This window comes from Bos grunniens, chromosome 22 (genome assembly GCF_055505025.1).
Source record: "Bos grunniens cultivar Pamir isolate PY7600 chromosome 22, Bosgru_T2T1.0, whole genome shotgun sequence".
Taxonomy (NCBI): Eukaryota; Metazoa; Chordata; class Mammalia; order Artiodactyla; family Bovidae; genus Bos; species Bos grunniens.
The window spans coordinates 15073741-15096911 of NC_141186.1; the positions used below are offsets into that span (position 1 = coordinate 15073741).

The following is a 23171-nucleotide window of genomic DNA, read 5'->3' on the forward strand; positions in this document are numbered from 1 at the left end:
TCGGTGGCCTTGGCCGTCCATGTGTGTCTCCTACATGCTCTGTGTGCGCCGAGAGTTTGAGCCCCCTCCCTGGACCTCTAGCTCCTAATCTGGCGTGGACAGGGAGCCGGGAGACCACGGGAGGAAGGGGAAGGGAATGGCTGAACCACGGTAGAAAAGTCTTTTATTCTATCAGTCAGGCCCCATCTGGCCTGGCCTGGGCCAGGGCCCAGGAAGAGCTGAGCAGAACCCACCCCTCTTCCCCTCCGCCCCTACTCCAGCTTCTCTTTGTCCTGCTTCTGTTCCTCCTCCAGAGCCAGGGTTCGCTCTCGCTCCTTCACCAGTTGGACACCACAGTAGGTGACAAACAGGATGGCCAGCGTGGTCTGGGGGAACCCTGGGTGGGGAACAGGTTATGGGTCCTAGGAACAGAGCCTCCCTCCCCCCCACCATGACTCTTCTCTTCCCACTTGATGGTCCCCTCCCTGTTGGGTCCTTGAGGAATTACGGTGGGGTGGGGACATTTCAGGAGGTCACGATTCTCGAAGTGGATGCAGGGCACATTCTGTATCCACTGTCCCTCACCTGAGAGCAGCAGGCGCTGGGCGACCAGATCTGTGAACTCAGGGCTGTTCAGGCTTACAAGGTTGTACATGATGATGGCCCAAAAGTTCATGGCCCCAAAGACAGCTCGGACCCTGCGGGACATCTGCTCTGACAGAGAGGTCTGCTTGGTCCAGGAAAACATTGGCAGTGAGGCAACAGGCCCAGGGGAAAAGAGGATACAATGAGTCAGAGGCCTTGCCCACATGGCCACAGGATCCTAGGATATGCCCGTGTCTCTGAGACTCACACGTCAGCTCTCCCTCTGTTAAACATGGGAAACTGCACCCTGGAGAGAGGACGCAGCCTGATCAACACAGTGAGGGCCAGGGGCCCCACCCTGCAGAAGGTAAGGGAGGGCCAGACACCCACAGGAGGAGTCATAGCCCTGATGACCAGGAGGGTGGTGGTGAGAAAGTTCTGGACTGAGAGTCAAGTGTGGCTGGAAGACTCCAGAGGTCAGCAGTGCCACCCACTCCAGGGCCCCAGCCAACCCCAGCCCCAGACCTTCTCTGCTCACCTCAATTTGAGATAGGGGCTCCAACTCTGCCAGCTTCTGTACCCAGAGCTCAAAATTGAGGCCAAAGCAGTTAAGGCATGACCACAGGTAGACAACATCACAAGGCCCAAGCCACAGAGTGGTGATGGCAAATGTGGCTATGGTGGCCCCCAGCTCTGGGATCACCGCAGAGTGCTCCCCACCAATGTAGTTATACACATACCTGCAGGAAAAGTGGAAAAAGGGACCGGTGGGAGTGTGAGAAAAGGCAGGTGGGAGGTGGGCAAAGGATACACAAAGGGGGGCAGCTTCCTCAACACTATCATCCGGGGCATATTCAATATCCTGAGCCTCAGGTGGCTGCTCTGCTTCTATCCAACTTCAAAATATGGAGGGCTCAGCCTTGAACTTCCCGTCCTCTCCAGCTACCTTCCTTCTTCAAGTGACCTCATCCACAGCCAAGGCTCTGAATGCCGTCTCTATTCTGATGAGCCTCAAATGTATCTCCTGACTCATAAATCCAACTGTTACCAGACACCTCATATGAATGACTGACTCCCTCATCCCTGCCCAAACCTGCTTCATTCCCATCTCAGCCACCATCCATTCGGTTGCTGCCAGAACTCTTGGTCCCATCTTGGATTCTCAATTCCCCTCTCTGCTCACATCCAAGTGAGCAAATTACACAGCCTCCTCTCAGTCCTGAGCACTGCTCATGCCTCCAGTAACACCACTCGAGTCCAGGAGGTCATCTCCTTTTACACAGATTATTGCAAGGACCTAAGTTGTCTCCCCGGAGAAGATGATGGCACCTCACTCCAGTACTCTTGCCTGGAAATCCCACGGACGGAGGAGCCTGGTAGGCTGCAGTCCATGGGGTCGCTACGAGTCGGACACGACTGAGTGACTTCACTTTCACTTTTCACTTTCATGCATTGGAGAAGGAAATGGCAGCCCACTCCAGTGTTCTTGCCTGGAGAATCCCAGGGACGGGGGAGCCTGGTGGGCTGCCGTCTATGGGGTTGCACTGAGTCAGACACGACTGAAGCGACTTAGCAGCAGCAAGTTGCCTCCCTGCTTCTGCCTCTGCCCTCTACTGTCCATCGTCCACACAGCAGCTTTTGTTGTCATAGTTGCTCAGTCACGTCCGACTCTGTGACCCCATGAACTTCAGCATTCTAGGCTTCCCTGTCAAGGCATCTTTTAAGAGTGTAACCCAGATTACCTCACTTCCACAATTATACCCTCCCTCATAGTTCCTCATTAAAACTCAACCACCTTCCTACGGCTAGAAGATCCCACGTTGTCTGGTTTCTGCCTCCCTCCCTGACCTCATCACCCACCATTCTCTGCCTCATTCACTGTGCTTTCCCTTACCAGTCTTTCTGACACTCAGAGACACACAGCTGGTTCCTGTCTTGAAGGCTTTGTACCTATTTTTCTCTCTGCCTGGAAATCTGTCTTCCAAATTGCCTATCATTCAAGTCTCAGTTCATCTCACAGAGGCATGCCTGAACCCCAACTAAAGAAGATTCTATCCCATTACGTTCTTTTACTTTCTTCATAACACTTACCACTCTCTAAAATTATTTCTCTCTCTCTATCTTTTTTTACCTGTTTATGGTCTGTTTCTCCCCACTAGACTCTAAGTTCCATGAGTTCAGGGTCTTTGCCATGTTCACTACTGTATCCCCAGAAACTAGAACAGTGAGTGCCTGGCACACAGTAGATAGATACTCAATAAATATTTGTTAAATAAATTTGGTTGAAGACCTGTTGCATAGCCAGTGTCTCTGTTACTTGACCTCCTCATTTCCAGTGACTTCTTCTCCACTCCACTCCAGTCATCCACTCCCATGGCCACACCCCAACTTTTTCACCACTTCTTTTACTTCTTCCTGATTCCCATCCTTCACCCAGCCCCACCTGATCTGACTCCCTAGCTCCACTTCTTCAATCTCATTGACTCCCCCTACAGTCCTCATCTCCTGATGCCCTTCTATTTTTACCACCCTTCTTAACAGGCTTATATTCAATAAGTCATCATCACAACCTAAAACACCCTTCTCCCTTACTTCTTCCTTCTCACCCATCTGGGAAAGCCCAAATCACCCACTTCCTCCTCACCTGCACCCTAGAAACTAAACCCTAATGAGAAGAATGCCACACCTTGGCATATTAGAATCCATAAATCCACCGCCTCCCACACTATCTGCGCCATCAATGTCAAAGCTTCTCTCGTCAGCTTCTTCTCCCAGGCTCTGCAGTGGCTACTCCACCTTCATCTCTCCTGCAGGTATGAGTGGGTGTATGGTGATCTAAGCAAGGGAGGCACATAGATGCTGCCTCCCTCCATCCCCAAACAGCTCTCAGCTGATGACCTTGCCTTTTATTTCACAGAGAGAACCAAAGGCTTCAGGAAGAATCCCTCATCTTGCCACACTCACCCACCATTCTTCGGCATCCACACTGGCTTTTCTTCCTCCTCCCTGTCCTGAAGCCAGACCTCTGCCTGGCACTGGTTCCATTGCCTCTTCCTTTCTCAGGGACCACCCTCCATCAATCACCCCTCTATCCTACATTGTCAACTTCTTTCCCTCTACTGAATAATTCCCCTCAGCACCCAAGTATGCCTCATCATTTCTTGTCTATAAAACACCTACTTCTCCCTTCAGCCATTCCTGTGTGTCCCCCTTCAGTGCCACACTTCTTCCAGGGGTTGTCCACATCGGGACTTCCCTGCAGTTCCTCAGTGCCCACCCCCCAACTTTCCCTCTCCTCCCCTGCCCCTGTGTCTCCGGGGAAACGCTGAAAACCTGCAGGCAACCAACACTCATGCTCAGTCTCTAGCTTCAGCAGCATCCAACCTGCTTGCCCCCACCATGCCAGGATGGGCTTCCCTTAGCTTCCAGGGTGTCCCATGATCCTGACTTTTCTCCTGCTCCTCTGACACTCCTTTTAGGCCCTTCTGCCAGCTCCGCCTTCTCCCTTCAACTAGAGTCCTTCTTAGCACATGACTTCCTGGGAGTTATCGCCCGCTCCTTCCTGATGCCCTCAATCCAGGGCCAGGCCCTGTCCTGGCTGCCTGCTGTGTGTCTCCCCTCCACCATTCTCTCACCTCCAGGGCCCCTGCTGCTGCTGCTGCTGCTAAGTCACTTCAGTCGTGTCCGACTCTGTGCGACCCCCATAGACGGCAGCCCACCAGGCTCCCCGTCCCTGGGATTCTCCAGGCAAGAACACTGGAGTGGGTTGCCAGTTCCTTCTCCTCCAGGGCCCCTACCCACGTCCAAATCCTCATCTTTCACTTAAACCTCTACCATGACCTCCTCACTCCCGCCTTGCTTCCTCTGGCCCAGGGGGTGACCTTTGAAATCGTGGACCCATCCGGACACTGCCCTGCTCAGATACTTGGGGGATGGCTGTGACATCCCGCCACCCCACCCCACCCCAACTCACTTGCAAAGCCAGTCATTGATGCCACGGTCAAAGTGTCTGTGGGAGGAGAGGAGAGCAGACGGGTTTAAATCGGCCAGGCACCCAGCTCTGGAGCATGGGGGAAGAGGCTAAGGGAAGGTGGGGATACCGGGGGCGTGTCCCTGGACCTCGCACTCACGTCTCTGCGAAGACATAGAGCGCTGTGATGCACTTGGGAGGCTGGGGCGGGTCCAGATGGTCGAGGCGCGCAACGGTGTTGACGACTCCGAAGAGGACAGCTGCCTTCACCCAGTCGTACACCAGGTTTGAGTAGGCTAGGCCAGCTGCGGACAGAGGGTCGTTACTGCCTGGGGGCCGTCACATTGGCATCTCCTCCCGCCCCCTACCCTGCCCCGGGCCTTCCCAAATCCAGCGTGGTAACTGAGCCCAGCCCTTCCCTACGGAAAATTACCAGCTCCTGGGGCGGTCCTTGCGCCCGGACCGCCCCCATAGAGGTCCCGCCCCCACGGAGGTCCCGCCCCCACGAGGTCCCGCCCCCACGGAGGCCCCGCTCGCCTCCGCGGAGGTCCCGCCCCACTTCCGAGGGCGGGGCTGGCCCTGGGGAGATGCTGTCGGGCTGTGGAAATCATCCCTAAGCCCCAAGTGGAGTGGGGCGCCCTCTGTAGGATACCCCTCCGGGCCTCACAAGGCAAGCCTACCTCCAAGTCCCACGCATTTCAAAGAGCAAAGCCCCGCTCCCCCACCCTTCCATAGACGCTGCCATGGCTGTGACTCCGCCGCTGTGGGGGCACAGAGGTCAGTTCTGAGGTGGCTGCCCAGCCCCCGTCCCTGTGCTGGGCCCGGCGCGCACCCACCGAGGGCGCTGTCCGGGAGACGGTTGACGAACTTGAGGTCACTGGGGATGGTGAGGATGTAGAAGAAGTGGAAGAAGACGTCCACGGCCAAGATGGCTACCACGCTGAGTCCTGCTTGGGCCCGGATACGCCACAGCTCGCCCTCTGGCCGCACCGGCTCCACCTGGCTCACCTGAGGGGACGCCCAAGTGTCTGAGCGGGGAGGCCGGCCCTGCCTGCGGGAGGAGCCCTGTCTGAATGGTGAGTCACTGTGTGGGGACCTGAAGATGAGGGGAGACGCCGCTTCATCCCGGCTGCCCCGAGTGTGGAGACCAGCCCCTCTGGCTCCTGCGAGGGGTTCACTGCCAGTCATGGTGGGGGGAAGGGGCCCAGTCCTGTCTTGGGAGCCCACAGTGTGTCTGTCTCCTCACCTGAGAGTGGAAGCGATCAAAGGTCATGATGGGTCCGAAGAAGAAGAAGGGCAGGTAGAAATTGTACTTGAGCAGGTCGGCTAGGGAGTAGCGGCGGTCAGGGTGGGCGCAGCTCTCCAGCGCAAAACTGGTGCAACGCAGCACCGTGAAACCGCAGCCCCCGTGAAACAGCACCTCTTGAAGATCAAAAGTCCCTGTTACAAACCCGCTCTGGATGGGAGAGAACAGGCCACCGGCTCACCAGGGTGCCCCTTGCCTCTGGGAAGCCCATCCCGCTTCCAGCAGGGGCCCAGCCTGGTCCTGCCCTCTCCCTCTGCTGGCGTCAGTCAGCACTGGCCGCCCAGTGCTAGTTAAGTGCTGGGGTAGAGCTGGACATTTTTGCTGAGGTGGAGGTGACTGCCTCATGGGCCAGGCATGCTCTGTAATCAAAGGGTTGACGACAGCTGGGAAAGTGAAGGAAATGCTTGGGGAGACTCTGGAGGCCAAGGGTTTGGATGGAGTAAGATGTTTGGGGTCCTGTCCCTGCACCCTCCACTCCTGCCCTGCCCCAGCACACACCTGCCAGGAAATGAGGGGGTCCAGCTTGAAAGAGGCAAGGCTGGCCAGACCGACGCCAAGACAGAGCCAGGGCTGGCCAAAGAGTGAGACAACATAGAGGCCCACACAGTGGCCAAGGAGCAGCAGCAGGTACCAAGGGCCCATGGTGCCCACCACGGCCAGGGCCCCATACACAGCGTACATCCAGGAGCGGAGCTGTGGACAGGGAAAGTGTGAAAGTGAAAGTGTTAGTTGCTTCATTTGTGTCTGACTCTTTGCCACCCCATGGACTGTATAGCCCGCCAGGCTCCTCTGTCCGTGGAATTCTCCAGGCAAGAAGGAGTGGGTTGCCATTGGAGAAGGCTTCAGTTACCTTTTCAAGTAAATGGAAGTGGGACCCCAGGATGGCCTTCCCACAACCCTTACTAGGGGAAAGGGAGGGGGAGGCTGGGGTGGCTCAGATCCAGCTCACCTGGGGGGCAACCATTGTGCAGAGTTTAGCAAATAGCACGTGTCCGGAGAGAGCGAAGATGATGACATTGCGGAAGGAGGTGAACCACATAACCCATTCGAAGTCAGCCACATCCTGGGGCAGGTCCCAGCAGGTTAAGGTGGGGTTGGGGTAGAGTGGGCTGGTCAGGGTCCCAGCACCTTCCCCGCCCCCAGAGTCTTCTTATACATTAGTGGAGAGCAGTGGCAAAAGGTCCCTACCTTCCCCTCTTGTGGCAAGTACCAGGAAGATAGGTTGAGAAGAATGAGGGGCCCCATATGGGCTGCTCTGCTCCTCGGAGCTTCCCCTCTGCCCAGCACCTTGCCTGACATTCTGCCATTATTGCAGTGTTCTGGGGAGGATGGTGCTGGAGGCCCTGCTGAAGCATGCCTCAAGTTGTTTCTTAAATGAGCAGGGTCTGGGCAGACTTGACGTGACCCCAGGAGGACAGAGGAGGGGCCACTGGAGGATTTGAGGCTGCTAAAATTCAAGCCAGGGACCCTCCCCACTGAGAGCCCTCTTGTTATCTGGGACCACTGGGAACAGGGGACAGTCAAAGAAGGTTTGGGACAGGAAAGTTGTGCCAGGGATCAGGGACCCCGGTCAGGTACCCCGAGGTGTGGGGAACCTACCATCTTCCGACCAATGTACTCCCAGCCGGGTCGCACAGACTCCCGGAAGGCCTTCCTGTGGGCCCCATCTGAGAACAGAATGTGGCCTCATGGGGAGGGACCCCTTCACACCCATACCTGCTTCTATTGCAAGGCTGATGCCACCCTGGGAAGAGGCGAGAGGGTCTGGGTCTCTCTCTGCCTTTGATTCTCTCTAGGTCTCGCTGTGTGTCTGGGGCCTGGTCTCTGTATTCCTGAGTGTCTGAGCCTCTCTGTTTCTGTCGCTCTGGCTCTGGCTCTGTCCAGGTCTCTGTTGATTCTTCCGCATTTGAATCTCCCTGTGATTGCATTTGGCTCAACACCCCCCCCACCCCTTCCCTGCTCAGGGCCTAGGGACTACCCTTGAGTCTGGGGCCTCTTAAGTTTCTGACCTTGCTGGGCAGAGAAACTTGCTGAGAACCCCGGGGAAGAAGGGTCCCACCCCTCTGCCCCTGGGCTCAGCTGTTACCTTGTGAAGCCTCAAAGAGCCCCCGGCCAGCATACGCTAGGGCCCCACTCAGCACCAGGGAGTACAGGCCCAGCTCTGCCGCAGGCAACGCTGTCTTGATGCCCATAGCCTGGATGGAGCTGAGGGAGAAAGATCGAGTGAGGGCCCCGAAGCCCCCCAGCCCTGCCTAGCGCAGTTCTTGGTCCCTCGCTGAGGTGGTAGGGACCCCACTCTGAAGAGAAACTGCCTTTCCTGCCCCTTGGGGACCTCATACCATCCTTCCCCCCCACCTATCTCCCACTCCTCCCAGGCCCCCTACCATCTGGTGCCCCATCCTAGCTGCCGCTCTAGCTCCCGCCCTTCCCACTGAAGGCTCATGAAAGCATTCTCTTCACCCTCAGCCTGCCTTCTTCACCTTCATTCACTCCGCCATACCTTTCAGCTGGACCGGTCCCCACCCTCTGCTCAAACTGCTCCTCCAAGGTCTCAGATGACTTTCACGTGGAGAAATTCCCTCTGCATCACCTCAGTTGTATTTCTGGCCCTCAGGATCCCCACTCCCCCTCAGTAAATCTCCCACAGTTTCTGACAAAACCCCACCCCCTCAGGGCACCCTTCTGTGATCCCCACCTGCTCCTGAGCTGCCTTTACTTCCCAGGGCCTTCGCAGGTCCTGCCCTAGCACCAAGCCCCCATCCCTCTCATTCAGCCTCTAGCTTCTCACCGACCGCCATTACCCCACCCAGCCCCTGAGCCCCAGCCTGCCACGTCCCTGGTTCCTGCCTGTGTCCGTGGCCACACCAGCCCACTCTCTCAGTGCTCTGTATTCAGGCCCTGGAAGCTGGCTGGAGGAGTGCTATTTGAAGAGGTGCCCTGGAGTAGTGGGTGTGGGGCTAGGCTGGGCCAGGCAGACACCAGGGAGTTTGCTGGCCACTGCCCAAGGTGCTGACCAGTGTTGGGCTCAGGGTGAGCCTGGCCACTCCCTCCTGCCAGGGCCTAGCTCATCCCCAGGAGTCCTGGGTCATCTCTGGGACCTCAGTTAGAACCTGTGCCCTCTGTATTCTGCTCCAACCTAAACTAGGGCCTTCCCAGGGGCCCCATGGGCCCAAATTAAAGGGAGGAACGTGTCTAGGCATCCTTTCGGTCTGGGCTGAGCAAGAGGTGGCTGGCAGAGCCCTGTCCTGCCCCAGATCCTCCCCCAAACCTCCCTCACTGTTTCTGAAACCAGCTCCTCTGGGCCGCTAAAGTCAGCATTCTCCCTGTTGCAGTGATGGAGGCGTTATGGACCAGAGAAGGGCAGGGACCTGTCAAGGTCACACAGTGGACTAGGGACAGGATTGAGTGTTCTCAGTGAGGCCCCTGGAGTCTCTCATTGAAGAAGCCAGTCCGCTGCCCCTGCCACTACCGGGGGGCTGCCCGACCTGACTTCTCCACTGCCGGCCTGAGGGCTGAGGCACCTTCTCATGGGCCGGGTGGGGGCAGGGAGGCCCTGAGGATCGGATTAATGGAGCAGAAGCTTGAAACCGGAGCACGGTGAAGAGCCTGCGAAATAGCTTTGTCAGCTGCCTCCCACTCGCCACTTTCCAATTTTAGCTCCCCATGGCCGGTGCCGGGTGTCCCCAGTGAGGCCTGTGTGAGCATGGCCAGTGCTGGCCCCCAGCTTGGGACCTCTCTGGATAGACCCCCGGACCTGGGCCCGCCTGTGGACAAAGGAGTACCCCCTGCCCACTGACCTGCCCGCCTCAGGTACACCTGGAGTAAAGCTGGCTTTGGAGCCTGAGGTTTGGGATGAGGAACCTGGGGTGGGTTCCTTGGGTCTCAAGAACCCTGTGGTGGCTGCATCCCTAGCTGGCACTGACCTTGAGGCAGCTGTGAGGGACCCTGGCACACTGCCCACCTCAGGGCTCCGGGGTCCTGCGTCCGACCGTGCGACCGTCCGATCAGCTGGGCTCTGGGGCCACGGTGGGGTGTGTCCAGCCCTGGGGTCCCCACCCCCTCGAGGCTGTGATCGGTGAGTGGTGACAGCGGGAGGAGGGGGGAAGGAGGAGGGCAGGGAGGAGGTGGCCTTCCTGGAGCGGAGCTGAGCAAAGTGGAGCAGAGCCGAGTGCTGCAGAGCTGCTGGCCACAGGGAGCTGCAGGGAGGATGGTGGGGGGAAGCGCAGAAGGGGTGGCCACTGGCATCGGCTCTCGCCAGGACACCTGGACCTCTCTTCAACCTGCCTTCCCTGGTCCATAGAGCCTGTGTCTCCCTCTCACTGCTCGCCAGGACTCCCCTCTTCCAGGAAGCCTTCCAGGTGCCCCTGCTGACCTCGTCAGGCTTGTGAGCTCTGCCCTGCCTTGCCACACTCACACCATGCACACACTCTGATGATCAGCTCCATGAATTTCGGCACACACCTTTACGTGTGAATTCTCAGGGCACCCACACCTAGCTCCCTGCGCTGGTCCATTTTAGCATGTAGAGTCCTGCCTGGCCAGGCATCAGTGCAGGGGGGGAGTGGAACTGGAACTGACAAGAGCGATGTGAACCCCATACCCCGACCCTGTCCCACAGGGAGCTGCCAGGTGGAGGGCTGCTAGCAGGGTCACTTGAGTGGGTCCTCGAGTGTAGGCACCCAGCAGTGCTCCCAACCAACTGGGACTCCTCTGGGGGAGACAGGACTCTCATTCTGGGAAGGGGTAGCCAAGGCCTCAAACCAGCCAACGTGATACAGAGGGATATCCTGAGGGCCACTCCACCCCAGCTCCAGAGCTCAGTGGGTCGGATGGATACGTGGGTGGATGCCAGACCCCAGAGTTCCCTGCTGGGTAGTGTGCCAGGGCCCCTCACAGCCTCCTTAAGGCCAGTGCCACCCAGTGATCCAGCCACTCTGGGATCCTTTGGGGCGAGGATCTCAGTCTGTGAGGGTCTGTTTGTGCATGTGCCAGGGGGGCAGAGTCTGGGGGCAGAAGGAGCTGTGTGATGGTAATCTGTCAAGGATAGGTCCTGGGGCCCATGCCGATCCCCAACCCCAGTCATAGGCTCAGCTGAGACTAGAGGAGGAAGGGGTGCTCTCCTCCCTCTACCCCCAGCAGGGGCACTTCCAGGGCCTGAGCAAGGCCTGGGCGGGAGAGTCCCCTACCTTTCCATATACCTTAAGGCAACAAGCTCCCTCCCAGCACGCACTCCCCAGAGTGACACGGAGCCTGGCATGCCTGGTCCCTGGCTGGGAGAAGCATGAGTGGTGATTCCTGCCCTGTAAGGGGCTGGGTAGTGGCTCCAGTCATGGATCACAAATGCTAGAGGAGGCCAGCATCAGGCAAGGCTGCCTAAGCCAGACTAGGGCGGGCTTCCTGGAGGACGTGGGACACCTGAGCAGAGTCCTGAGGCAGAGGCAGTGATGGTTAGAGGAGAAACGAGTTAATCACAGTAGCCAGGCATGGTTGTAAGACAGTACAAGGATTAACTCTTTTTAATGTCACCACAATCCCTAGGGAAGGGGTGGTTACCATCTTTCCTAGTTGACAGAAAAGGAAACTGACGTACGAGGAGGTTAGAATCAGCTGTTGGGTCAACTGCATAAGCTTCTGGAGCTGGGTGCCCTGCAGGAGCAGGAAGCCAGCACACCCACACCCGTGCTGGCTGAGACAAGCCTGGGCCAGCCATCCAGCTGGTGCCCTTGTGAGGCTCAAAGAGAACGACTCTGGGAAGCAGATGGGGTGGTCTGGCTTCACCATTCAGAAGCCAGGTGCAGCCTGCCCGACTTGAGCCTGAGCTCCGCCTTGCTGGCGATCTACTTCTCTGAGCCTCAGGTGCTCCTCTGTAAATGGGCACCCTGCCAGGCCTGACCTCACTGGATTCCTGGGGGGATTCGACAACTCCCTCCATGGCCAGGGCTGGCTCACTGGACTGCTCATAGAGAGAAGCTGTTAAGAGAGATGGAGACCTCTTGCTCACTCCAGAGGCCCGGACAGGCAGCACTCACACACAGCAGGTCCACCAGGCGAGCCCCACATGGTGGAGTCTGTCAGCAGCTTGATGGGGTGGACGGCAGGTGGGTGGAGGGCTAGGGAGGCCTCTTGGACCTCAGGTTAGACAGCCTGAGGCCAGCTCCTCCCTGCATGAGGGGTGCCAAGGGGAGGGTGCCTGGCACCCACAAAACGAGGGGCAGGAAGTGATTGGCCTAGAATCAGCAGGGGCCACTGGGAAAGATGGGCAGGGGGCCAACTCTCTCAAGTGTCAGAGTCCTTTTTATTTGTTTCTGGTTGCTGCTCATAGTAAAAATTTGGGTAAAGTGTGTGTGTGTGTGTAAGGCTCAGGGACTGTAGGAGATAGGATGTATGTGCAGGCACTGCCTGTGAAGATGGAGCAGGTGGGCAAACGCTTCTTTGTATGGGGTATGGGGGCCCAGAGGAGTCCTCCGGAGGGCCAGGGACAGTGGGATGTGTCTGGGGCTTGAATCAGCCTGAGCCAGATGCAACCTTATTCAGCTCAGCTCTGGTGCCCCAGAGGCCCCCACAGGGACAGTGGCCAAGCCCCACCCATGACTCAGCCAGGTCTCACCTGTCAGTGTTGGAACCTGAGCACCCAGGCCCACAGCCCACGGTGCGGCCAAGGACAGTCCTCACGTGAGGCCTCTCCATCCTTGGCCTCTTTGTTTGTTGCACTCTCCGGGCACCTGTCTCCTATTCCCATCACCGTGTGGCTCTGGGCAGGGACTTCAGTATTCCCATCGGGAGAAAAGTCCAGCCCACCGGCTACCCACCTGCCTGAGGGCGGGGGAGGTCCTCCTCAGGGACAGGTACTGCTGCTCAGGAGGGGCCAAGGGCACTCACCTGGACAGACTAGGTTGTCCCACTCCCCACCCGGCCCACCTGGGTTAGATCCTTCAGGGCCCCGTCCTTGTCCCTTTTGACAACACTTTCTTCTCCTGGGCCTTCCCCTTCCACCCTCTCCCATCCATACCTCAGGGAGAGTAGAAGGATGGCCCCCGCCCCATTCAGACCTGGCCAATGAGCCTGGAAGCCAGAGGGATGGTGGGAGGCTCTGAGGTGCAGTTTTCTGTCTCTGTCTCCCCCAATCCCACCCCACCTCTTCCTGCCCCATCAGGGCCCTCCATTTCCCACACCTCTTTGACCAGACCAGCAGCTCTCTAAAAGCAGCAGCAAGTCAGGCTCACCTCTGGGTCCCTAACAGGCCTGGACAGGCTGGCATGCTGTTGGCATGCAGTGACTACTTGATGGCCAGCTGGCTGGGTACATGGTGGCCTGGGAATCTGTCTCCCCAGCTGGTCTGGGGCTTCTAGGATCTCAGGGGCCGAGTCTACCTTGCCCGGCGCCCCCTTACCTGGGGCAGTGGAGCTGCTCGACAAGTATTTGTGGAACTAATAGAGGAGATACTGAGGGCTGAGATTTATTGAGTGCTTACTGTGTGCCATCCACTGTGCCAGCACTTGGCACCTTTTAATTCAGTGAGTCCTGAAGAGGGATTCTGCTGGGGGAGTGGAGCAGACCTCTAAGCTGGCCCCTCCGTGTATGTGTGTGTGTTTAGAGGTAGATAAAATGGCAACCCACTCCAGTGTTCTTGCCTGGAGAATCCCAGGGATGGGGGAGCCTGGTGGGCTGCCGTCTGTGGGGTCGCACAGAGTCAGACACGACCGAAGCGACTTAGCAGCAGCAGCAGCAGTACCTTCCTGCTAGAGAAGACCAGTCACTTGTGTTACTTGTGCAGTGACTCACATAGGCGGCGTACATACTGTGAAAACCCCCTCCTCAGGGAAAGTCATCCACAGCTTCCTGGACCCTGCCTGTTGGAGCTCTTCTTCAGGGATGGGGCTGAGGAGGGAGTCCATGCTGGCCCCCTACTTGGAGCCGACCCTGGATGGGGTGACAGGTCTAGAGACCTCAGCAAGTGTAGTGAAGGCAATCAGGATGAAGGGCCCCTCAGGTTTCCTGGGCAGGAAGTTTTTCTCTGATGCTACTTGAAGGGAAAGGGCCAGGCAGGACCCGTGAGCGTGGAGTCAGCACCGTCTTTTGGCACATGTGTATACATATGATTCATGCTCCCAAGTCTCGGGATTTGTGTGTGTCTGTGTCTTTGTGTAGGCCCATGTGAGCAGAGATGTGGCTACCCTCCATGGAGCCACCCCTCCCCATGACAGTAGTGGAGGGGGTGACCCTGTGGTTGTCACCGAGGGGCCTGGAGCTCTCCTGCAGCAGCCCTCCCAGCTCAGCCCTGTGCCGTGGGGAGGGAGGTACACTCTTCCTTTGCCTGGACCCACTGCCTCAAAATCCTCTTGCTGGCCTTGCCTCTGCCCTCTGCCGCCAGTGCCCACTGGCAAAAAGAGGTGCCTCTTGGAATAGCTGGTGGGGGGCAGAGCTGCCCAGTAGTGAGTAGCATGCCCACCCTGGGTAATCTGCTCAACTGGAGGCCCCGGCTTTTGGAGGCCTACAGGCCAGGGTTAAATATTAGTTCTGTGTCTTTCCATGAGCCTCAGTTTCTCCATCTGTAGAATAGGGTGACAACCACCTGGGTTATTGGAGATCTTGATGGGGGTCAGGTTTACACAGTAGATGCCCACTCACTGGGATCTGCAATGATCGTGAAAATAATCATTATTATTACAAACCTAAGAGTCTGAATCTAAGGAAGAGCCCTAAGGTGTGGGTTGGCAAGATGGCTAGGACCATAGTGCCCCCCGAGTCTGCAGAGGGAGGAATGCCCAAGATGGGGCCATGGTGTAGGATTGGCCTAGGGCTGTGAGGATGCTCTAGTGAGGGGGATGGAGTGTGGCTGGGTGGCTGGGGGCTGCTCCCAGCCCAGAGCCCTCTGCATGCTCCTGCACGTGTGGAGCCCTTTGGGCCTGCAAGGTCCCCTGCAGGGGACGGGGCAGTGAGCACCTGCCCAAGGGACTGCATCTGTTCATCCACAGCTGGCGTCTCATCCCAGAGCTCTTGCTGATGCTGACAGGGTGTCGGTCTCCTTCCCTGCTGTGGCTAAGCATGCCCGGGGATATTGCTCTCCTGCCATGGGATATTGGCTCTGGTCACCTTTGAAGCGCCTCTTCTGGGAGCAAGGGCCCAGCTGGCTGTTTCAGGTTGGCTTCCAGGAGCAGATGGAGTCCTCAGATGGAGCCTCGTCCTCTCAAGGCCTAAGGCTGCCCTGTCCAGCCAGGCTGACGGGGCTGCCCTCCTAGTGCTTGTCTGCTTTCTGCTGCCGCAGGGCCTGCAGGAAAACCCCTTTCACCTGGTCCAGGGTCTCATGGTACATTCGGAAGTCCTCCTCCTTTCCCTGCAGGGCGTTGCCTAGGGCAGCCTTCAGCATTTCATTCTCCTCCACCTGGATGGCCAGCCTGGACCACACAGAGAGAGGGCTCAGCATGACTGAGCTGGCACGTGTGAGCACGTGTGCATGTTTGCGAAGGGCCCTGGGGCTGCCGGCATAGCTGCTCTTCACACTCAGGGTACTCTCTGACCAGTCCCCTCCTCTCAGGGACCCTCGGGGAATAATACCATCTGGGATTCCTCTCTGGGCCCACTCACAGCTGCTGGGCCTAGTGTCTGGTAGTTCTCCAAAATGTTGACTGCCTCAAGGCATGAGTACTAATTTATAGAGGTTCCCCTTTCTTCCTTTCCCACCACTGCATTTGACCTTAAAAAGTTTAAGTGAATGAGCAAAGTGGGTTCAGTAACCCACACATGATAAAGCTTTTCTTGGGACCATGAGATCTTTAGTCATGGTTGGGTCTCTCTGCCCCCTGATGGCCGGCCACTGAATGGCAGGCTTAGAACCCAGGACCCTGCGGGACCAGCCTTCTGGGCAAATAGAAGTCACGAGGGGAGCGATGTGATCCCTCTGCCTGTCAGGGCACCTCCACCCATGCAACATCACCCTTTTCAGAAAAAGGGGCAGGGAGCACCTGGTGGTCAGCTCCTCCATCTGGGATTCCATGGGCACACTGGAGAGCTGGGCGGAAGATGGGTCCTTCCTCTCACTTTCGCTCGGGTGGTGCCTGGTGTTAGAGGCAGGCAGACCTGTGGGGCAGCAGTGGCTACTTTTTGTGATCCGGCCATGGCTCTGTGTTAGCACTTCCCCCTGCCCAACCCCGAACTGTCCACTTCCTGCTTTTCCACTTTGTGAAACATTATACCTCCTTCAGGGTATAGGCTGCCTCCCTCCAGGCCCTGCTTTGTACTGAGATGGCTCCTCTTGTTAATGTTTCCATATTTGCATTTTACAAGTTTCTGGAAGTCAGCTGGGCCTGAGGTCTGGCCTGCAGGTTGGGTCTGAGTCTAGGTCATCGGACCTGATGCTCTCTTACCATTGGGCCCCTCACCTCCAGCTCTATCCATACATATAGGGGATCCAGGGTGGCTGAGTCCAGGGGACAAAGAGTGCTCAGAAAAAGAAATCAGAGCCCACCCAGTGGGGAACTCCAGTACTATCACAGCATCAGAAAACCTCTGTGCTGAATAAGACCTCAGGGGCGGCCTGGTGCAGGGTAAGTCACCTGACATCAGCAGCCCTGGCTTTTACCTCCTGCTGTGTGGCCCCAGGTAAACCGTCAACTTCTCTGAGCTGGTCTCCTCACCTGTTTCATGAGGAGAATAGTTCTTGCCTCCAGAGCTCTGTGAGGCCACAGTGGATGCACGTCTGGCCCTCAAGGCCTGTGTGATGGAACCACCACCTCAGCACTTCATGACTTCCCTACCTCACTTCATATTCCCCTCCCCATGCTCCAGTCTCACTGCCTCCAAGCCCCCAGCCATGTACCCACCTCAGGGCCTTTGCACTTGTTCTTCCCGCTGGTATCTATGCCACATCCCCACCCCCTTCTGCTGTCTTTGCTCAGATGTCAGCTCATCAGTTAGGGTGACTGCTCCACAGAAATCAGCTGCTCTCCGTACCTCCTGTCCCCTTCCTCTTCTATGAGCCACAGCACCTGCCTCTATCTGACCTACCATCCTTTGCTGGTTTGTTTATGGTTCTCTTCCCCACTGGCATGGAACTGCCACAAGGGACCTCATTTCACAATCAGGCTTCCTATTGTATAGGTGCAGGGGTGTGCTGTGCCCCCCAGAGGGGTGCTGCATTTCCCAGGTCACAAGCAGCATGCACAGAAGCCACGTGGTCACTTTCTCTCCAGGCAGTTGCCCCTTCCTTGTCCAGGCAGTGCCAGAGTAGTTTTTCTTACTGTGGCTTAGCCCTCCCTAGTTGGAGGCTCGGCCAAGGAGGTAAGTCCAAGGTCTGGAGACACTGTATCCCTGAGGAACCTGTTCTGAGAGCTCAGCAGAGCTAAGCCCTGTACTCCTTCCCCAGCCTGTACTCTCAGCAGCTCCTGGAAGGCCCATGGAGTCTTGGCTCTGCTGGAGGGAAAAGGGCTTTACTCCTTCTCCGTGCCCTACTTCTGGCACATCCTACAGTGTTCTGATCTCACCTGCCCTGGGAGAAAAGATCTAAGTGTCCTTGGCTGGGGGAGGGGTACTGGGGTGTTGAGAGGCAGGGAAGTGGGGACAACCGTCCACGCCAGAACCCAGAGGGGTTGGGATAGAGCTATCAGAGAGAGGCAGACCCATCATCTCCTCACTGAAGATTCTCCCTCCCCAGAAATGGCTTCTGGCTCTGGCATCTCGCACCCCCACTGCCCCCACGAGATGCTGCCACTTGCGGTCCAGAGACTGTACCTTAAGAACCACTGTGTTAGAGCCATAGAACTGAACTTTTAGTTTAGGACACCTAAACTGCCCTCTGCAGCTGGTGTGGTCATGTGACTAGGATCTGGCCAATGGGATGAAAGCAGAAGTGACTTGTGGAACCTTAGGGTCCTGCCCTTGGAAGCTAAGGGGCTCAGGACAGAGGGTAGAGCCAGGCAGTAGCCCCTCCACCAGGGTGGAGCTCAGCCTGCCTCTGCTGCTGTGTGTGCTCTCCCCCAGCCCCCAGTCAGAACCAGGAGCCCCAGAGCACCGTCAGCCCACATGGCCCTGGGCCGGCCCCACCCCCAGCCCTACCTGTTTTGCTCCTGGGGGCTGCTCTCTGAGAGGCTGACATCCTGCCCGGCTCCAGGCGCATCTTCTCCAGGTGCTGCTCCAGCACCACGGCGCGATGCCGCTCTTCCTGCAGCCTCCTCTCTGACTCCAGAAGCTTGCTGTTCCTCTCCTCCACCCTGGTGATGAGAGAACAGGGGCCACCATACTCCCTGGCACCTGCTCAGACTCTCAGAGAGCTGGGCACGTCTTACACCAGTGGACACAGGCTCCGTTCTTCCTTATTTTTATTGCAGTAACATAGATATGTGCGTTTAAAAACCATATAGTTCTCTCTAAGCCTTAAAATGAAAAAAAAAAAATGCAGCCTCTTCCCACCCCTACTCACTCCCAATTCCTGCTCTCTAGAAGCAACCACTTATACCGCTTTTAGCTGTTCCTTTCACTACTGCCATATTTCTACAGATGCTTATGCTGCTATTTTTTAAGGCTTAAATATAATCTTATGAGTATATCTTATGCAACATGAGATTTTAGTTTTATTTTGGTACTTTCTCCTCACCAAACAGAATCACCTCACCACTTCCCAATGTAGTTATATTACCCTTATTGGGGGCTGAATGAATGTTAGGTAGCGTATTTGTTTTCTATTGCTGCTGTAACAAATTACCACAGACTTAGCTTAAAACAATGCAGATTTATCACCCCATGGTTCTGTAAGTCAGAAGTTTAGCAGGTCCTGTTGGTTTCTCTGCTCCAGGTTTTATAAGCCAAAATCAAGGTGTTGGCTGAACTGGGCTCTTACCTGGAGTTTCTAGGAGAGAATCTGCTTCTAGGCTTGTCCACATTGTTGGAAGGCTTCAGTTCCAGTTGAAGGACTAAAATCCCTGTTTCCTGTTGGTTTGTTGGCTGGGTGACTTTCAACTTTTAGAGACTACTGGGCCCTCTCCATCTGCAAAGCCAGCCGGGTACCCTTTTCATACTGTCTCTGACTTTTTCTGTAGCACCTCTCTGACTGACCCCAGATGGAGAAATTTCTCTGCTTTTAAGGGTTCAAGTGATTAGATTGGGTAATCCAGGATAATCTCCCTGTTTCAGGGTCCATGATGATTATTACATCTGCAAAGTCTCTTTTGCCATATAACATAAAGTATTCACAGGCACAAGAGTGGGGATGGAAGGACACAGGGAACAAAATCCTGTCTACCACAGGGGGTTACATTAGGACACTCAAGAGGCAGTATACTCATGATTACTTTTTTTTTTTTGGCCATGTCACACAGCATGTGGGATCTTAGTTCCCCAACCACAGATTGAACCGGGGCCCTCTGCAGTGGAAGCGCTCCAAGTCCCGACCACTAGACTACCGAAGAATTCTGGACATTTTCTTTCTTATTTGCTTGTTTTGCTTGGAGTTAGTGATTGCTTTCTGTTTGTTATTATGATTATTTATTATTTTCTATATACTTGTCATGAATTTATGGGCCTTCAAGTCCTTGTTATTTGGTTATTTCACCAAAGGATCTGATTATTTTCTCACTGAGTTTGAGGCTGTGGTCCTTCTTATGGTGACGTGTGGCATTTCAGACTTTTGTGATACCAAAGGACTCTTTGAGGTTTCACCCCAGCAAAGGATCACATACACACATAGACCCATGCAAATCAGAGTGGGAACCTGGAGATGTAAGAACAGTGATGGAGGAAGCGTTCTTCCCACCATCCCACCTTCCCGGTGTTCTTCTTCCCTTCCTTCAAGAAGGAGCAGAATGCTAACAATTTTGAACAGAATACAACTACCAACACAGAACTGTATGCCAACACAGTATACAGCTACTAACACAACCTGTTAGTGTTGCGTTAGTTCCTTGAAACTAACAATGTTAGTTTCAATGTTCCTTGTTACTTTGAATGTTCCTTGAAACTGTATTTGCTAAAGCAAATGACTAAAACAACCTAAAGGTGCATCAACAGGGGAAAGACCAAAGGTAACATATTCACACCATGGGATATGGTAGAATATGATGGAGTTGTGCTGCTCAACACAGTGGCTGCAGCCTCGTGTCCACATGTAGCCATTCAAATAAAAAGTCATGAAAATAAAATGTAAAATTCAGTTCCCAGAAGGTCTGGGTATCAGCTGAGAGAGAATCACACACGTGTGACTCTGAGAGTGTCTTTTGAATGTTGTACCCTAGGTCTCTTGCCTGCCCCACCCTCACCCCAGCCCTGCATGGAGAGGCCCTGGAAGATAAGGCGCTACATGGAGAGAGAGGCGACGTACACAACAGAGGCGCCCCTACCGAGCTAGCTGAATGGAGCATGTGCGTGATCCCGCTGGCATCATGTGAAGCAGGATTACCTAGGCTGCCCACAGAAGGGTAAGAAAAAATCAGTCATATTTGAGGCCACTAGGTCTGGGACGGTTTGTTAGGCAGCAGTAGATAAGCGAGTCAGCTTGCTTCACACCGCACTGCCCCAGACTCAGGTGCAGCTCAAAGAAAACGGCAAAGAAAGCCATAACCGAGTATGTTTCTTCCCTTGGGTAGGCTGGAGGCTTGTGCTAGCCATTATATTTCAGTGACAGAAAAAGAATTTGTTACTTTTTCTTACTTGCTTGAGCATGTCTGAAATTCCTACCCTCTCTGTGTACATACTACTGAAAAGAAAATAAAGCTGATTACCCCTCACTGCTTAGGCAGTTGCCATCCCAGCACCTCAGCTCCTTTGGTGACTTACTCCATCTTTTCCTTTGGCAGTTTGCCCCTCCTTCACTTAATTTAATTTTTTTTTTTTTTTTTTGGCTGCAGTGTGTGGCATGCAGGATCTTAGTTCCCTCACCAGGGATCAAACCCATGCCCCCTGCAGTGGAAACACGGAGCTTTAACCACTGGGCCACCAGGAAAGTCCCAGCGTTCCTCCATTATGTGAGCACCTGGAGGTCCTTCCAGTAAGGGTGTCTGGCCTTTGTCCAGGGTTGACATGTGAGCCACCCAGGCCAGCTAGACCTTCTCTCCCAGGACCCACTGGCATAAGAACTGAAATCCACTGGGCATCATTCTCATGGCCCAGGAGAGACTACTCCAGGGTTCCTGCTACCAATATCCCTGGACCTTCTTGGGCTCCTCTTCTGCCCTGCACATTGGAGACGGCCAGCACTTTCCCACTCTCCTTTCCCTTGAAGGAAAGGGAAGCCAGAATTGGTTTCTGTTGTCACCAAAGAGCCCTAACTGACATGTGACATGGCCTGTTCAGGGAGATAATCAGCGGTATCCTTTATATTTTTCAGTGTGGATGTCACATGGTTGGGCCATGTGTTGGCCTGGGCAGCCACAGTTCTTGCCAAAAGTATCACTTGAGAGAGGAACACTGGTTTATCCGAATAGAAATCTGTCAACAACCCCTTAGAGGAAACCAAACCCCCGGTCCACTGCCTCAGGCCACACGCTTCCCTCCCCCAACCAGGAAAGCCCCAGCTCCCATCTCTCGGTGACCCTTTTCCTCTTTGTTATTTCAGGCCTCAGTCTCGCCTGGAACTTCTTCCCACCGCAGCCTGCAGAGACACGGAGTGCAGTGCTGTGCTCATCCTAGATCTTTCTTACTGGTGAGTTGACTTGACTGATTTACCTACTTCAGAGTCCCTTCCTTGAGACTCCCACCTCACGGCCACGGCAGAACACAAGTGTGATGACGGGGCCCCGAGACTGAGGGGCACTCGGGGGGCACATGAGATGTGGCCGGGAAGGCCCAGGACCAACACTATGGGAACCAAGCTCACCAGTGGGGTGGACCCAGGCACGGACACGGCCTGGCCTCTGTCCAAGAGGGATGCCCCTGGGTCAGGCTGCCTACCACCAGCCCACCTGGGCCCACGAGAGTGTGTCCCTGGCTCCAGGCGTTACCGTTTCTGTAGGACGGTGACAAACTCCGTGAGCCGGTCGCGCTCCACCTCGGCAGCCTGCCAGAGGGCCTTGAACTCCGTCACCTGTGTCTGCCAGCCTTTTTGTTCAGGGGAGTCCAAGAACCTGGGGACCAGGGTTGGGGGCAGAGGTCAGTTAAGGGTTACCTGAAGAGATGCTTATCCCTGTGAGGGTGGGAGGGACTGGAAGGACATTCACGGGTCCTCAAAGGGAACCAGAGAGAAGGAAGACAGTCCAGCCCCTTCTGGCCTCTTCCTCTGGCTTCTTCTCAGGCCTCCATTCCTGGCTCTGCTGAAATCTCTCGACCTCACTTAGCTGGCTCCAAAGCCATTCCCCACCAGGACTAGAGTTTCATCAGTACCTCTGTCCACCCAGTCCCTGTAGGGGCCTGGAATCAGTATGGTTGCCTTGGAAGCTGACTCTTGGGCACCTGGTGGTCCTACCCTGGGAACCCGTGAGGTGTGGGACCTGGCCGCCCTTTTCAGTGCAAGCTGGGCCCAGCCCCTCCTGTCTCCCTGTCAGCCTGTCCTGGCCCTCCTGTATTTCCTGGCATGACCCTCAGCCCAGTCCTCTTTCCTGGGCCCTGGACTCCTGCTTTGTAATTTAGTCAGTTTTCTCCAGCCCTGATCCAGCCCATCTCTGGTTCCCTTCTTACCACTGGGCCTTACCTGCTGGCTGGGGTTGGGACCAAAGGGGAGCTCTGCACGCCCCCACCCCTGGAGTGCTTGTACAGTGCCAAGCTGCTCTCTCCTTTGCCCTCACCCTTCCTAGGGAGACCCTGGTGAAGCTGACTTGCTCTTCCAGAACCCCAGGACCTGAGGAGGGCTGGGCTGGGGCCAGGAGCCCAGAAGCTGACTGGCTCCCCCATGGGTTCTGAGGACCGCAGGCTCCCCTCTGTTCTGGTTCCTAAGTATACTCTAAGGTTTTGCCGCTCCATGTGGTCTCTGAATCATCGAGCTTGCTGGAAATGCAGGATCCCATTTCCTGCAGGATCCTACCTGCAGAGTCAGAACCTGCTGTAACCTGGCAGATCCTCAGCTGATTCGTGTGCACAGTGAGTTAGGAAAACCTACTCTAGTCGCCTCTGTGATCTCACATGTTGGGGTAAGGTGTTATCCCCTCACTCCACCTGCCTCCCAGGCACCGCATCTGAGCCAGCACGCTAGCCCTGACAGACACGCTCTCTGGGATCACTCCTACTTGCTGAACATCTGTCCTGTCCCTAATGGGAGGGAACTGTGAGCTCCGTGAAGGCAGGACTCACATGTGGTTGGCTTTGGTAAATATGTGTCTTGTGGAAGACACAAGCTTAAGAACCAGCAGTCTGGCCAGCCCGGGGCACATTGGCTTCTGCAGCCCTTTGGAGTGCAGAGGTCATGGCTGCATA

At 55.8% G+C, this 23171-nt stretch overlaps 2 protein-coding genes and 1 long non-coding RNA gene across 38 annotated transcripts in view; 1 reads left to right on the forward strand and 2 right to left on the reverse strand.

Annotated features, from left to right (window-relative positions):
- Window positions 1-146: 146 nt before the first annotated feature.
- HHATL (hedgehog acyltransferase like) lies at window positions 147-9857 on the reverse strand. Of its 19 annotated transcripts, none has more exons than XM_086366188.1 (12): window positions 9802-9857; window positions 7927-8045; window positions 7440-7507; window positions 6790-6903; window positions 6339-6533; window positions 5781-5990; window positions 5371-5542; window positions 4695-4839; window positions 4538-4573; window positions 1103-1304; window positions 565-706; window positions 147-376 (listed from the first exon to the last, which is right to left on the reverse strand). In XM_086366188.1, the coding sequence occupies exons 2-12, from the start codon at window positions 8030-8032 to the stop codon at window positions 252-254; spliced, it is 1515 nt and encodes a 504-aa protein (XP_086222314.1). In that variant the 5' UTR covers window positions 8033-8045; window positions 9802-9857; the 3' UTR covers window positions 147-251. The 19 variants fall into 19 exon arrangements, with proteins under 19 accessions (XP_086222314.1, XP_086222333.1, XP_086222319.1 ...); XM_086366207.1 differs by having other exon boundaries at window positions 5781-5956; window positions 9764-9857; XM_086366193.1 differs by having other exon boundaries at window positions 9764-9857.
- LOC147348100 (uncharacterized) overlaps window positions 5374-23171 on the forward strand; it is a 43470-nt gene continuing 25672 nt past the window's right edge. For 7 of the 15 annotated variants that reach the window (XR_015150991.1, XR_015150994.1, XR_015150992.1 and 4 more), the window contains exons 1-3: window positions 5374-5610; window positions 20063-20245; window positions 21382-21468. This is a non-coding gene — a long non-coding RNA (uncharacterized LOC147348100). Of the gene's footprint in view, window positions 5611-9479; window positions 9651-9786; window positions 9916-20062; window positions 20246-21381; window positions 21469-23171 lie in introns of those variants that run through there. The other 8 variants (XR_015151001.1, XR_015151004.1, XR_015151005.1 and 5 more) reach the window with 5 other exon arrangements.
- The window catches only part of CCDC13 (coiled-coil domain containing 13), a 34401-nt gene continuing 24503 nt past the window's right edge, over window positions 13274-23171 (reverse strand). For all 4 annotated transcript variants that reach the window (XM_086366184.1, XM_086366182.1, XM_086366185.1 and 1 more), the window contains 4 exons: window positions 21767-21889; window positions 17892-18046; window positions 15803-15917; window positions 13274-15235 (listed from right to left, as the gene is read on the reverse strand). In XM_086366184.1, the coding sequence (XP_086222310.1) occupies window positions 15076-15235; window positions 15803-15917; window positions 17892-18046; window positions 21767-21889 (553 nt within the window). In that variant the 3' untranslated portion in view covers window positions 13274-15075. The remainder of the gene's footprint in view (window positions 15236-15802; window positions 15918-17891; window positions 18047-21766; window positions 21890-23171) is intronic.